This window comes from Chlorocebus sabaeus, chromosome 4, assembly GCF_047675955.1.
Source record: "Chlorocebus sabaeus isolate Y175 chromosome 4, mChlSab1.0.hap1, whole genome shotgun sequence".
Classification (NCBI taxonomy): Eukaryota; Metazoa; Chordata; class Mammalia; order Primates; family Cercopithecidae; genus Chlorocebus; species Chlorocebus sabaeus.
Genome location: NC_132907.1, coordinates 40,118,347 through 40,131,483, shown reverse-complemented (window position 1 = coordinate 40,131,483; position 13,137 = coordinate 40,118,347). Strand labels below are relative to the sequence as shown.

Here is a 13,137-nt window from a genome sequence, read left to right as displayed (position 1 = left end):
CGACACCTCTCCAACGAATGGACATTTTCCTGAGTCGGAGGCATCTCCCAGTGAGGGGCATCCTTAGGCGAGGGACCTTTCTCAGGACCACTCATATTCATCCAATTTGAACAGTTATCTGAAATTGGAATCTTTGTGTACCCCCCATATTGGGCACCTTGTTTTCCCCTTATACCTAGTAGTAGTAGTTAAAGAGCCTCTAGCAGGAAACAAGATGCCCTAACAGCGGTGGAAGGTAATCCAATGGTAGAGCTGGAATAGACTGAGAGACCCTCTGACCACGAGTAGGTGCAGAAACTGAATTGAGGTGAGGCCAGCCAGCTAGAGTTGGTGTGGTATGGCTGATGGTGAGGAGCTCTGGCTTTAGGGTCAGAGTGCCTGAGGAACCAGGTCCATGAGCCCTAGGTCTTTCGGAAAAAAAAGTTACACTGGCCTCAATAGAGTTGCTGTGAAGATGAGTGAGATTATTTGTGTAAAGTGACTGGTGCTTAGTATGGGTAAATTAGCGATTTTTTAAAAAGGCTTTTCAGCTGTATTTCCAGCTTCCCACAACTTGTTCCTAGCCCTGTCTCCTGTTTCCTCTGGTTCCTGAGTAGCACAACCACCAGCCAGTCCATCTCCATCCCCATCCTCGCCCACTTTCCAGCATTTAAAATGAGTAAGGAAGCTCTTAGCTGAGTTTTGGGGAGATCTCTACACATGCAGATCATCACAAAATTTCCAGGATAGGCCCATTTTCCAAATATTCGTCAATGAGTTCTAAGTTGGGGTAGACAAAAATATGGGCATTGCACATTATCTGTTTTAACAGGAACTGGAATAGCATGATAATGTGACTCCTAGGCTGGATGATTCTGGAACCAGTAACTCATAGCAATCTTGGCTGATTAATGGAGCAGATATTGGTGAAGACAACTCCCCTCAAAGTCACTCTTTTGCCTGGGAGCCAGACCGCAACCCCTTACAACCAAGCAGAGGGCCCTAATAATTTGTGATTTGAAACAGGTGATATGAGCTTCCTCCTCCTTTTTCACCATCACAGAGCAGCTTTTACACAAATAGCTTGGCGATCACCACTTCTTTCTTCCACAGCTAAGGAGGAGAAAGTTCCTAGAGAGTTTAGCATAGCAATATGTCAGAAGAGGCATTCAAGGGACGGAGAGTAAGGCACCCCTGGCTCTGAGAATGCCTGGAAGACACACTTTGAGAGGTGCAAAGAAGTTTCTCTAAATTTGTTTTGAGTTTGCTTTTTATTTGTGTTTGTCATACATTTTGATTTATTCTAGGTGCAGGGGAACATGACAGATTTCCCCCCAAAAAAATTATCACTTTTTTCAACCATATAGAAAATTTGAAAGAACAGTACAATGAACAACCATATGTTCAACCCCACCCAAATGTTATTTTCCCATATTTGCTGTTTCTTTGCTCCAAGTTTTTCTGCAGAATTCCTCTCCTCCCATCACTGTGCATGTTACCACTAGCCTTTATTTCTCAAGGGCTTTCTATGTGCTGGGGGACCTGTGCTGGGCGATCAGTATGAACCATCTCATTAGAGCTATACTTCCACCCTACTAAATAGGCTCTATTGATATTCCCATTTTTATAGATGAGACATAGGCATAGATATGTGACTTGCTTAAGGTCACCTGGCAAATTGGATAGAGCCCACTTAGTGAATTACTATACTACCTTATAACAAGTAAACTTAATCTCATTTAAGCTTCTCAATCTCATTTAGACTTACAACAACCTCGATATCAATTGTACAGCTCAGAGAGGATATGAAATTTGCTAGAGGTGACAAAGCTGAGATTCAGTGCCTGCATCAGATTCATGACAGTGAGACTGAAGGCAATATGACAGGTGGAGTCAAAACTCCAGCAAGCCTGTCTCATTTCTCAATTCGGTTTTCTCACATCTGTAAGACAATTCCTGTAACGTGACTGTGGTACAGACTGTGCTGGCTCTCTCTATGTGTTCTCTACAGTCCCTAGTGAATGGGGTGCACTGAGTAGATAACTATCTGCCACCTATCTCAGAAAGAGGGTGTTTTGAGAATTACCGGAAACCTGTCAGTGGGGGACATTTAGCAGTGTGGCTAAGAGTGGGACCCTAGACTCAGATCCTGGATACTCCACTGTTGTTTAATTTAGGCTCTGTGCTCCAGCTCCAGTGTCCTCCTCTGAAAAATGGGATAATAGACTCTGCTCCACAGAGTTGCTGGAAGAATGAAATAACAAATGCTGAACACAGTACCTACTACATAGTTAATGCTCAATATAGCCATTATGACTATTATGCCGGTTACTTTGGGCTCACATGTAGCAGCATGAACAGCTGGACCACGTGATTGCAGGGTAAATGGGCTTGACCTGCAATGGCCATGACCACAGTCAAATCCTTGGTTTCCAACATAACTCCAGTTGAACACGGGATTCTCCATGCCTGGATATTGCTTGCTTTCCCCCACCTCTGCTAAGTGTGCCTGTGTGGTCCCCAAAAGCTTCCCAGCCCCACATCTGCCTCACCAGCAAGTGCAACCCTCTGGACAGCATAGAGGTTCTCTTCGAGGGTCACAGGACCCAAGCCATCAGGTGATCCTGACTCCACTAATCTCTGGAATTCAGTATCTAGGACCTCGCCTGACCTGGTGTTTCCACAGAGATCCCAATTACAGAGTGAACCCAGAGGGAAGGGAAAATCCCGCAAACGTTGCCAACCACCACCATTCCCGAGCTGAATTCACCTTCCCTCCCCGCAGACAGACACTCGCAGGATTTAGACAAACCACAACTGTTTATTGGGGAAAGACTCAGCTCCCTCATGTGCTCGCTGCAAAATAAATAAAATACCAGATGCTACTATCGTACACTATTTACAACCTGCAGTTGACCAAGCAGGTCCTGAAGCCTTCTCTGTGGACCCATACTGCACTCTTCTGAGGCTATGGGAGAGGTCCAGCAGCTGGGCCAGGTACTAAAAGGAAACCAAGGATCTGTTTTATTTCGAGCTCGGGGGCAGGCTGCACTTCTCGCAGATCTGAAGGGGCAGCATGTGAGTCAAGGAAGTACTGTTTATGGCCACCAGCAGCTGCAACTTGCCCAGGCAGTCCTCCAGCGCCACCTCCGGGTGGTCTCCCAGGCGCAAGTCCACGGGCCGCGGGACCCGCAGCATGCGGTCCGCCAACGCCAGGCAGCAGATCGCCAGGAGGGAAGGGGAGTAGCTGGTGAAGGCATAGTCGGCCAGACTCAGCTCTGCCACCCCCCGCGCCAGGGCTTGCGCTTCCAGAGCTTCGGAGACCTCAGCCTGCCCCGCCTCCACGCGAGCCTGCGTGAAATGCTCCAGGAAGAAGCTAATGGTGGGCGCACCCAGTCTGAAGTGCAGCTTGTGCAGCACGATGCACTCGAGGTTGCAGAGCTGCTGCCGGGAGAAGGCGCCGCAGCACAGGGCCAGAAGCTGCTTCACGCGCGGCGGGTGCACCTCCACCTGCAACACAGGGCGCACTCAACCCCGCCTTGCGGCTTCCCGGGCCCGAGGCCCACCCCAGTATGAAGCCCGGGACTTTCCCTATCCCTTCCAGAGAGACAGCCGGGGCTCTGCCTCTCCATTGCTTCCACGTAAGTGACCTGGGGCGTACTTCCAGCGCAGTTGATCTAACTACTGTCCAACTAAAAAAAAAAAAGCTTGGGAAATTTTGAAGGCTTTTTCGGAGACTAGACTAGAGGTGCCAAAAGAGCTGTTTGGGACAGATTACAGCTATTAGTCTATTAGGCTATTTCTTTGGGGACTGAGTGACAGGATTGTTCGTTTGTGGAGGAATTGTTAAGGCTAAGGGATATATGCGTATGCAAATATCTGACAAAATGAGTTCTGGGAACCCAGCACTGAATCTTGCGCGCTAGAAAGACGGGCGGCCAGGGAGTGGCGGGGAGTTTGGCTGCGTCCCCAGATGCCGCGTGTACCTGTTTGATGCCCCAGGTACCTGTTTGCAAGCGATGAGCAAGGAGGTGACCCCGAGCAGCTGGAAGCAGTCTGCAGCCACCGGCGTGGTGGTGAGGAAGCGGTCCAGAGTGTTCACCGTCAGGCACAACGACTCGAAGGAGAGGCCGAATTGGCGGTGCACCGGGATCAGCCAGCTGAGCAGCTTACAGCGGGATTCCGCCGTCACCTGCCGGGAGGGAGAGGGGAGGCGGGCCCGCTGGGCTTAGGGTGGAGAGGGACTGTGGGAGGGAAGGAAGGGCCAAGAAGAATCGGGGAGCTTCCCCGGAGAGAGGCAATAAGATTTCAGAGAGAAACGCAATGGAAACTGGGAAACGCGTGGGCCGTGCTGAGCCGGAACACCGGGATTGGGACCTGGCCCAGAGAGCTTTGTACACATTACTTCGCGTAATGCGCTCAGCAATTCAAAGGAAGGGGAGGGGTTCCATTTTGCAGATGAAGAAAGAAGCTCAGGGGTGTTAAATAACTTGCCTGAGTTCGGTAGGAGTCCGGACTCAACCTAGAAACGAATTGCTCTCTACCTTGCCCCACTAGCCAGCTTGGGACTTGGGGCAAGTCCCTCAAGCCGTCTACGCCCCCCTTCTATCTATAAAATGAGGCCGGTGACCCGCCCCTCCACGGCCCTTTCTGCTTCGACTGGGGGCGGGAGCTGGGCTGTCGCGGGCCCAGGCGCTCGGAGGGCCGACCCGGCAGGAGAGGAGACAGCCTGGGAGGAGAGGAAGAGCGGCGGCGGGGAGCTGGCTCTACCAGCACCTCACTTGTGGCTGCCGCGCCAGCGCCTCCCGCGGGTGGAAGTGGCTCTCCTGCGCCTTGCGGAAGGCGTAGCAGCTCTGGCCGTAGTCGCGGAAGGTCTGTAGATCTAGCTGCGCCAAAGGCTGGGCCGGGCCGGGCAGGGGGCTACCGCCCCGCGCCGCAGAGGGGCTGTCTGTGCCGTCTGAGCCGGAGTTGGGGGACTCGAACAGGTCGCAAATGCCGGAGTCTCCCGGGAGCGGGCACGGGTCCAGGGGCTGCAGCGGCTGCTTCCTCTGGAGGCGCGGACGCCTGCTCTTCTTCACGGGGGCGCGGAGGTTCTGGTCGTTGTCCCGCCTCCCCGCCCGGGCGGCGGGGCTTGAGGGGCTGGTGGGACAGGGGGTCACCATGATGCGGCCGGGTGGCCGCTTTACTACTTTCAACGCCCGGGCTGCGGCGGGCAGCAGACGCGCCCGCGAAAGTGCGAAAGTGGCCGGGCTCAGAGGTTGGCGCGGCCCTAAGTACCCGGCCGGCTCCTTCTGCCTACCACACCCCCGGCTTCTCACTGGCTGACCCCAGAGCGGCACCGGAGCCGCGATTTTCCGGCTGGAGAACCACTCGCTCGCTTCAGGGCGCAGGCAGCGCGTCGCCTCCGCGGCGCGCCAGTGGGAGGCGGAGCTGCAGCGCGCGCCGGGCATCAGCCTTTCGCGCCTGCGTCCCGCGTTACCCGGGCAACCGGAACTCGGGTCGCTGTGAGAGGCCAGCACGCTGAGTGGGAGTGGGGCTGCGGCGGGCCCGGCCAAGCAGCTCCGCTGCGACCGATAAAAGATTCTCCCAGGTGGCATCTCCCTGTCCTTGGCCAGATGGTCTCGACACGTGCGGGCACCTCTAACCCAGGTCGGTAATTTTGTAAAGGTCTGATCCTGAGTTCCAAACGAAAGTCTGGCTAGAATTCTGTCAACACAGGAAAAGTTTTCTTCAGTGACCCAAACAAGGAATAGTGTTAATTCAGTTGCGTTTGTGGATTTTGTTTCGGTGGCTACCGTAGTAGCCAGTGCCTTTCCTTCCGCTGGCCTCGGGGAGCAGAGCCTCAGCAGGGCAGTCTGTGCTGCGGAATAGATTGGAGCTCCACCAGCCAGCCACGGCGTTCGCGCTCAAAACAAAACGGAAAACTGCCGGATGAACTTCAGTCGGCAAGCAAGTCTGCAGGCCGTGAAGACTTTCTCCCACACTTTTCACCCCAAGCCAAGTAAGCTGGGGCTGCAACGGTTTAAGAACGTTGGAAAGTTGCATTTCGAGTTTGATCGAATTGCTCACAGCCTGTTCCGTTTTAGGTCATTAGCTTCTGGCCTTCTGCCCCGCCGGCAGCCCAGTCCTCTTGGTTTTTCCCTGCTTCCTGCGTCCGCTCCTTCAGGGTGATAAACTCAGGGAAATTAAAGCTGGAATGGGGACGCCCAGCCCGACCGGGCGTGGCAGTTTCCTTAAGGCGCCTCGGGTTTTGTCCACAGACTCCTGTCCCGGTAGAAGCTGGAGCCCCTCTCTGGCCTGACTGAATCTTCCTGAGGGTCTCTGACCCTGTAGGAGAAGGGGCTCCAGGAGCACAAGTAACCTATAATCAACCTCACAGGCACTTAGCAACGGCAGAAAGCCTAGGTGCCCTCAGCCCCAGTGTTTTCCAGAGGCACTCTAAGAGGCGAGGCTACTGGGTGCCAAACCAAGAGCAGGTTCAGCCACCTAACCTCATTACAGAAGAAAGCTGACAAATGTGCCTACCCAAAGTGCAAGTTTGTCTATGAAAATTCAGTAGATGGTGGGAAGGTGTCTCCTAGAGATGCAGGTGAAAGAAAAGGAATGGATTTTGGGTTCTGACCACTGTTCCTCCTATTTCCTCGTAACTCTGAGCAAGCTCTCTATTCTTCTGCCCTAAATAATGTCATCTGGGCTGGGTGTGGTGGCTCACGACTGTAATCCCAACACTTTGGGAGGCCAGGGCAGGTGGATCACATGAGGTCAGGAGTTCGAGACCAGCCTGGCCAACATGGTGAAACCTCATCTTTACTAAAAATACAAAAATTAGCTGGAGGTGATAGCACACACCTGTAATCCCAGCTACTTGGGAGGCTGAGGCACAAGAATCGCTTGAACCTGGGAGGTGGAGGTTATAGTGAGCCAAGATCATGCCACTGCACTCCAGTCTGGGCAACACAGCAAGACTCTTGTCACAAAAGAAAAATAAATAAAATAAATAAATAAATAAATAATCTCATCTCTAATATGGGAGACGAGCTAAGAAACACTGGGAGTAGTACCAGGCCTTACCGCCTCTCAGACTATTGTTGGGGAACATTATGGGAGGAGCAGTTGACCCTGTGGAGGGGGCTCAGATATCAGACTTATTCCTAGAGAAGCTTTCTGGGTGAGGAGGAAGAATCCAGGAATTCTGATTTTTTCATATTGGCCCAAGTGGCCAGTGTGGTAAAGTGAAAAAGAGCAGGAAGTCAACTCCTTTTTCCTTTTTTTTTTTTTTCCTTTTAAAAATCTAATTATGCTTTCATCTATTTTTTTTTTCTTTTTATGCTTTCATCTATTTTTTTTTTTCTTTTTGAGACAGAGTTTCACTCTTGTTGCCCAGGCTGGAGTGCAATGGCACGATCTCTGCTCACCACAACCTCTGCCTCCCGGTTTCAAGCGATTCTCCTGCCTCAGCCTCTCTAGTAGCTGGGATTACAGGCATGTGCCACCACGCCTGGCTAATTTTGTATTTTTAGTAGAGACGGGGTTTTTTCTATGTTAGGCTGCTCTTGAACTCCCAACCTCAGGTGATATCCCGCCTTGGCCTCCCAAAGTGCTGGGATTACAGGCATGAGCCACCGTGCCCGGCCATCTGTTTTTTTCTTTAAGACGGAAGGAGTCTCGCCCTGTTGCTAGGCTGGAGTGCAGTGGGGAGATCATGGCTCACTGCAACCTCCGCCTCCCAGGTTCAAGTGATTCTCCTGCCTCAGCCCCCTGAGTAGCTGGGACAGCAGGTGCGCACTACCACGCCCAGCTAATTTTTGTATTTTTAGTAGAGACCGGGTTTCACCATGTTGGCCAGGATGGTCTTGATTTCTTGACCTTGTGATCTGCCCGCCTCAGCCTCCAAAAGTACTGGGATTACAGGCGTGAGCCACCATGCCCAGCCTATTTTTTCTTTTTCTGAAAATCTAATTAGTGAAGTCAACTCCTGAGGGCAAAACTCTGGTTCTCTTATTGGTTGTCTTAGGCAAGACATTTCCCCCTCTCTCTGAGTCTCCGTTTCCTCATCTGTTTTTTTTTTTTTTTGGAGACGGAGTCTCGCTCTGTCGCCCAGGCTGGATGGCACGATCGCAGCTCACTGTAAGCTCCGCTTCCCGGGTTCACGCCATTCTCCTGCCTCAGCCTCCTGAGTAGCTGGGATTACAGGCACCCGCCATCATCCTCGGCTAATTTTTGTATTTTTGTAGAGATGGGGTTTCGCCATGTTGGCCAGGCTGGTCTTGAACTCCTGACCTCAGGTGATCTGCCCGCCTCAGCCTCCCAAAATGCTGCAATTACAGGTGTGAGCCACTGCGCCTGGCCACACTGGAGCTATTCTGAAAAAAAGCACCATCATTTGATCCACCTGTGGAGATGAGACTCTCTTTGCACCATGCTCGAAATGCTTTGCACTCCCAGGGAGTTTGCCTATAGTTAGAGTCAACTCCCAACAGGCGGTGCCTGAGCTTTGGCTTGATGGACGTATTCCTCAGTTTTCTGGACTGCCTGCTGTGCCAGGTGCTGGGTCTAAAACCGTAAGACTGCACGGGTCCTGCCCTCACAGAGCTGCATAGTTGTGGGGGAAACAAAGAGCCACTTGTTGCACTTGTTTAAATGATTACTGTGTGGTAAAGGATTACTGATAGAGGATTTACTGGATTTAGGGTTGACAGATAAAATACAGGACACAGAGTTAATTCAAATGTCAAAAAAACAAATGTTTAGCATTGAGTATGTCCCAAATATTGCATGGGACATATTTATAAGAAAAAAATATTCATTAGTTATTTTACTGCAGGGAACATACTTATACTGAAAAATGATTTGTTTTTTATCTGACATTCAAATTTAACTGGGCATCCTGACATCTGGCAGCCCTTCTTGGATGTCACAGAAACCCACAGTAGGAGCAATTAGCCTGGCCTGGAAAGGCTTCCCAAGCAAGTGGTAGTTAAGCTGAGAGAGAAGGAGTTGGTTGGAAAGAAGAGAGGAGGGAGAAATCATTTTAAGTAGACTAGCAGGATGTGGGAGGTTCTGGAAGCAGCATGATTCCTGAAATGTTTTAGGGCCTACTTGATACAGAATGATTGGAACACAGGGTCAAAGGGAAGAGATGTAGGGGAAAAATGGCTAATACTTAAGTAAAACTTAGGTGCCAGGAACTTTATTATGCTCTTCATGTATATTATATTCATTTCATCTTCCCAGTAGCTCTGTGAGATTGCTCCTATTATTTTCCCCATTTTATAGATGAGAAAACTGTGGCATAGAGAAGTAATTTCCCCAAAGTCACAAAGCTAGTAAATGGCAGAACCAGGTCAAACTTAGCCTAGCTCCTTGCTCCATAATCACCATGCTTCAATAGTAAGATCATACAGTGCTTTGTAAGCTACATTAAATGTTTAGACTTTACCTGAAGCCTGAAGCCACTGAAGAGGCCTGACCAAAGGAGAGAGAAGATCTTTTGTTTAAAAAATTACTCTAAAGCTGGGTGCCGTGGCTCACACCTATAATCCCAGCACTTTGGGAGGCCGAGGCAGTCGGATCGCTTGTGCTCATGAGTTTGAGACCAGCCTGGGCAACATGGTGAAACCCCATCTCTACAGAAATACAAAAATTCACTGGGAATGGTGGCATGTGCCTCTAGTTCCAGCTACTTGGGAGGCTGAAGTGGGATGGTGACTTGAGCCTGGGAGGCAGAGGTTGCAGTGAGCCAAGATCATATCACTGTACTCCAGCCTAGGCAATACAGCCAAATCTTGCCTCAAAAAAAAAAAAAAAACACCAAAAAAAAACCACAACAAATTACTCTAGCTGATATGTGGAAAATAGATTGGAGAAGAAAAGGTTGAAGGCCTGTTAGGTGCAGTAATTCAAACAAGAGAGGATTGTGGGTAATGAGGATGGAGAAAGGATATTAGATTCTAAATATTTAGGAAATAGATTACAAAGGGGGCTCCATGTTGGTTAGGTGAATTCAAGGAGCTCTGTGAGTCTGGCTTATGTACTCAGGCAAGTGGGTTGGCAGGTAAAACAATGAAACCTGTCACTCTGTTTAAGGTCAAAGAGAAAGTTCCATGTTTCCATTCAATTAAGTCTTCACTGTAAAGATAGAGCTTAATCAGGATGCAAGTACCAAAAGACAATATTTACATAATGAATGAACATACGTAAATACCAGTGGTTACCTTTTGTTATCAATTGTTGCTTAGTTAAAACAATATCCCCAAGATTTTGACTGAATTAATGAAAATATTCAATATAAACTTGTATATGGCTCCACTGTGCATCATGGAATCTGGCAAAACTTTGAAAGGAGCTTTTCTTAGTATAGCATCTCAGTCATAAGCAGTCTTTTAATTCAGGGGATGGTTTTTACATTTTTTTCTAACTCTTAATATTGGATAAAACCTTATTTTAATTGATTTAACTTGTATAAAAAGCCTTCTTAAACTTGTCTTCAAAGCTCAGGGCTAGGTTTTATATCTAGGACTCCTATCCACTGCTTCCAAGAAAAGGCACAGTTGATCTCCCCTTGGTCATTTCTCATCTCTAGATAGAGTAGGAAAGGAAATGGTCATCATGACATCCTTACTTCTTTCCTCTGCCATCTGATGTTATAGCTTGTGCTTATTGTTAAAAGCAGTGTTTACTTTTAGTCATTCATTAATTTATTCATCAAATATTTTTTAAGTTCCTACTATGTACTAGGCACTTTTCTAGGTGCTGAGAATATCACAGTGAATAAAATAGACCAAAATCCCTGCCCTAATAAACTTTATGTTTTAGTGGGAGGAGACATAATAATCAAATAAATATATGTTTATGTTAGATGGTGAAAAGAGCTAAGAAAATAAAGCAGGAAAGGGAAATGGGGAACTTTAGGGCATGGGGGTATAGGAGTTTTAAATAAAGAGGTCAGGAAAAGCCTAATTGAGCAGTTGACATTTGAGCAAAGACCTGAACGAGTTGAGAGAGTGAATCATGCTTATACTGGGGAAAACGCATTCCAGGCGAAGGGAACAGCCATGTGCAAAGGCCCTGAAAGAGGAGCGTGCCTAGAGTAAGGGAGCAGAAGAGTGGGAGATGAAGACAGAGATTCTGAAAAGGGGTGTCTAGATTGTATAAATTAAATATATTATTACAATTAACTTCATCTATTTTTTTGGGTTTTTAAAATGTGATTTCTGGGCGTGGCACAGTGGCTCATGCCTGTAATCCCAGAATTTTGGGAGGCTGAGGTGGGTGGATCCCTTGAGGACAGGACTTTGAGACCAGCCCGGCCAACATGGTGAAACCCCATCTCTGCTAAAAATACAAAAATTAGCCAGGTGTGGTGGTGTATGCCTATAAACCCCAGCTAGGGCAGCTGAGGCATGAGAATCACTTGTACCCAGGAGATGAAGGTTGTGCTGAGCTGAGATTGTGCCACTGTACTCCAGCCTGGGGGACAGAACAAAATTCTATCTTAAAAAAACAAAAAATGATTTCTGGAAATTTTAAATTTACATACAAATAGCCTGAGCAACATAGTAAGATCCCTTCTCTACTAAAAATTTAGAAAAAAATGAGGCATGGTGGCTCACATCTGTAGTCCCAGCTACTTGGGAGGATCAGTTGAACCCAGGAGTTTGAGGTTATAGTGAGCTATGGTCGTGCAACTGTACTCCAGCCTGGGTGACAGAATGAGACCCTGTCTCAAAAAATTTAAAAAATTACATATGTGGCTCACATTATATTTCTGTTGTACAACACTGTTTTCGAAGAATTAATCAGGCTGAGAATACATGTGGGTGGCAAGAGAGGGGATGCAGGCAGAAACAGAAAACCACTTAAGCTGAAAACCACTTAAGAAACTATTAAAATAATTCAGGTGAGAGATGATGGTGCCTTGAACCAGGATAGTAGGTAGTAGAGATGGTGAGAAGTGATTAGATTCTGGATCTATTTTGAATATAGGCCAATAGAATTTGGTATGAAGATATGGGGCTGGGCACAGGGGCTCACATCTGTAATCTCAGCACTTTGGGAGGCCAAGGTGTGAGGGCTGCTTGAGGCCAAGAGTTCAAGACCTGCCTGCGAGACACTGCCTCTACAAAAAATACAAAACTCACAAAATTAGCTGGGCGTGGCAGCTGGTGCCTATAATCCCAGTTGCTTGGGAGGCTGAGGTGGGGGAGGATTCCTTGAGCCTAGGAGGTTGAGGCTTCAGTGAGCCATAATCATGCTACTGTACTCTAGCGTGGGTAACAGATGGAGACCCTATCTCAAAAAAGAGAAAGATATGGGGTATGAGAGAAAGAGTCAAGGATGATCCCGGTCTGACCTGAACAATTGAAAACATGAAGTTGTCATTAGCTGAGATGGAAAGGATTGAGGGAAGGAAAAGGTTTTATGGAGAAGATAAGGAGTTTGAGTGTGCTATGCTTGAGACATCTTCCAGGCATCCATGTGGGGATGTAAAACAGGTATTTGAATACAAAAATTGAGAGTTCAGGTGTGAGGTCTGGGATGTGAATTTGGGTGTTAGCAATGAATAAGGGTAAATAACATAATTGACATTAAACAACGAATTTTGTGTCTCCCTCCATCTCACCACAGTGTTTTTCTAATGTTCCACTGCCTTATCGTAGAATGCACTGTTGAAACCCAATTCAATGTAGTTTTAGACAGGACATATAATAAAGTGATATTCCTACACATCTCTTGGTCCTGTACCCCACCTTCTAGAGATTTTATAAAGCAAGACTGTCAGAGATATCAGTGCCACGTTTTCCTCTCCTCAGTATTTGTGATTGGTATGAACAATATGGTCCAAGTTAAAAGCATTTTATTTTCCCCATGAAAAGTCTTTAAAATTAATTTCTGTTTACTAATCTCTCTGGGACCTGGGCCCAGTGCTCCTTAAATGCACTAGGTAAACCTAAAATACTTTAAAAATGTAAAACCGAATTAAACTCAGGCTTCTACGTCGAAAGCTGCTTAACCACGATTTGACCTGTTTGTTTTCAGGTGTGGTTTATGAAATCTGCAAGGGAGTATTAACATAATGGAACCAGAGGTTTTTTAAAATTCCAGTTTGGCACTTGAGCTTGAGACAAAAGCCCCCACCCTCACCGTATTCCAGCTCTA

General features: G+C 47.9%; 1 protein-coding gene across 1 annotated transcript; it reads right to left on the bottom strand.

The window, feature by feature from the left end:
• Positions 1-2,780: 2,780 nt before the first annotated feature.
• On the bottom strand, positions 2,781-5,398 carry CCNO (cyclin O). Its single transcript, XM_007972554.3, has 3 exons — positions 4,761-5,398; positions 3,986-4,171; positions 2,781-3,489 (listed from the first exon to the last, which is right to left on the bottom strand). The coding sequence occupies exons 1-3, from the start codon at positions 5,139-5,141 to the stop codon at positions 3,004-3,006; spliced, it is 1,053 nt and encodes a 350-aa protein (XP_007970745.2). The 5' UTR covers positions 5,142-5,398; the 3' UTR covers positions 2,781-3,003.
• Positions 5,399-13,137: the final 7,739 nt, after the last annotated feature.

Bases quoted from the DNA above. Each gene is read 5' to 3' on its own strand.
- CCNO (XM_007972554.3), bottom strand. From the start codon at position 5,141: ATGGTGACCCCCTGTCCCACCAGCCCCTCAAGCCCCGCCGCCCGGGCG. The intron at 4,172-4,760 runs GTGAGGTGCTGG...CCCTCCCGGCAG, and splicing joins CGCTGGCGCGGCAGCCACAA to GTGACGGCGGAATCCCGCTG. The intron at 3,490-3,985 runs GTACCTGGGGCA...CCTGTGTTGCAG, and splicing joins TGCTCATCGCTTGCAAACAG to GTGGAGGTGCACCCGCCGCG.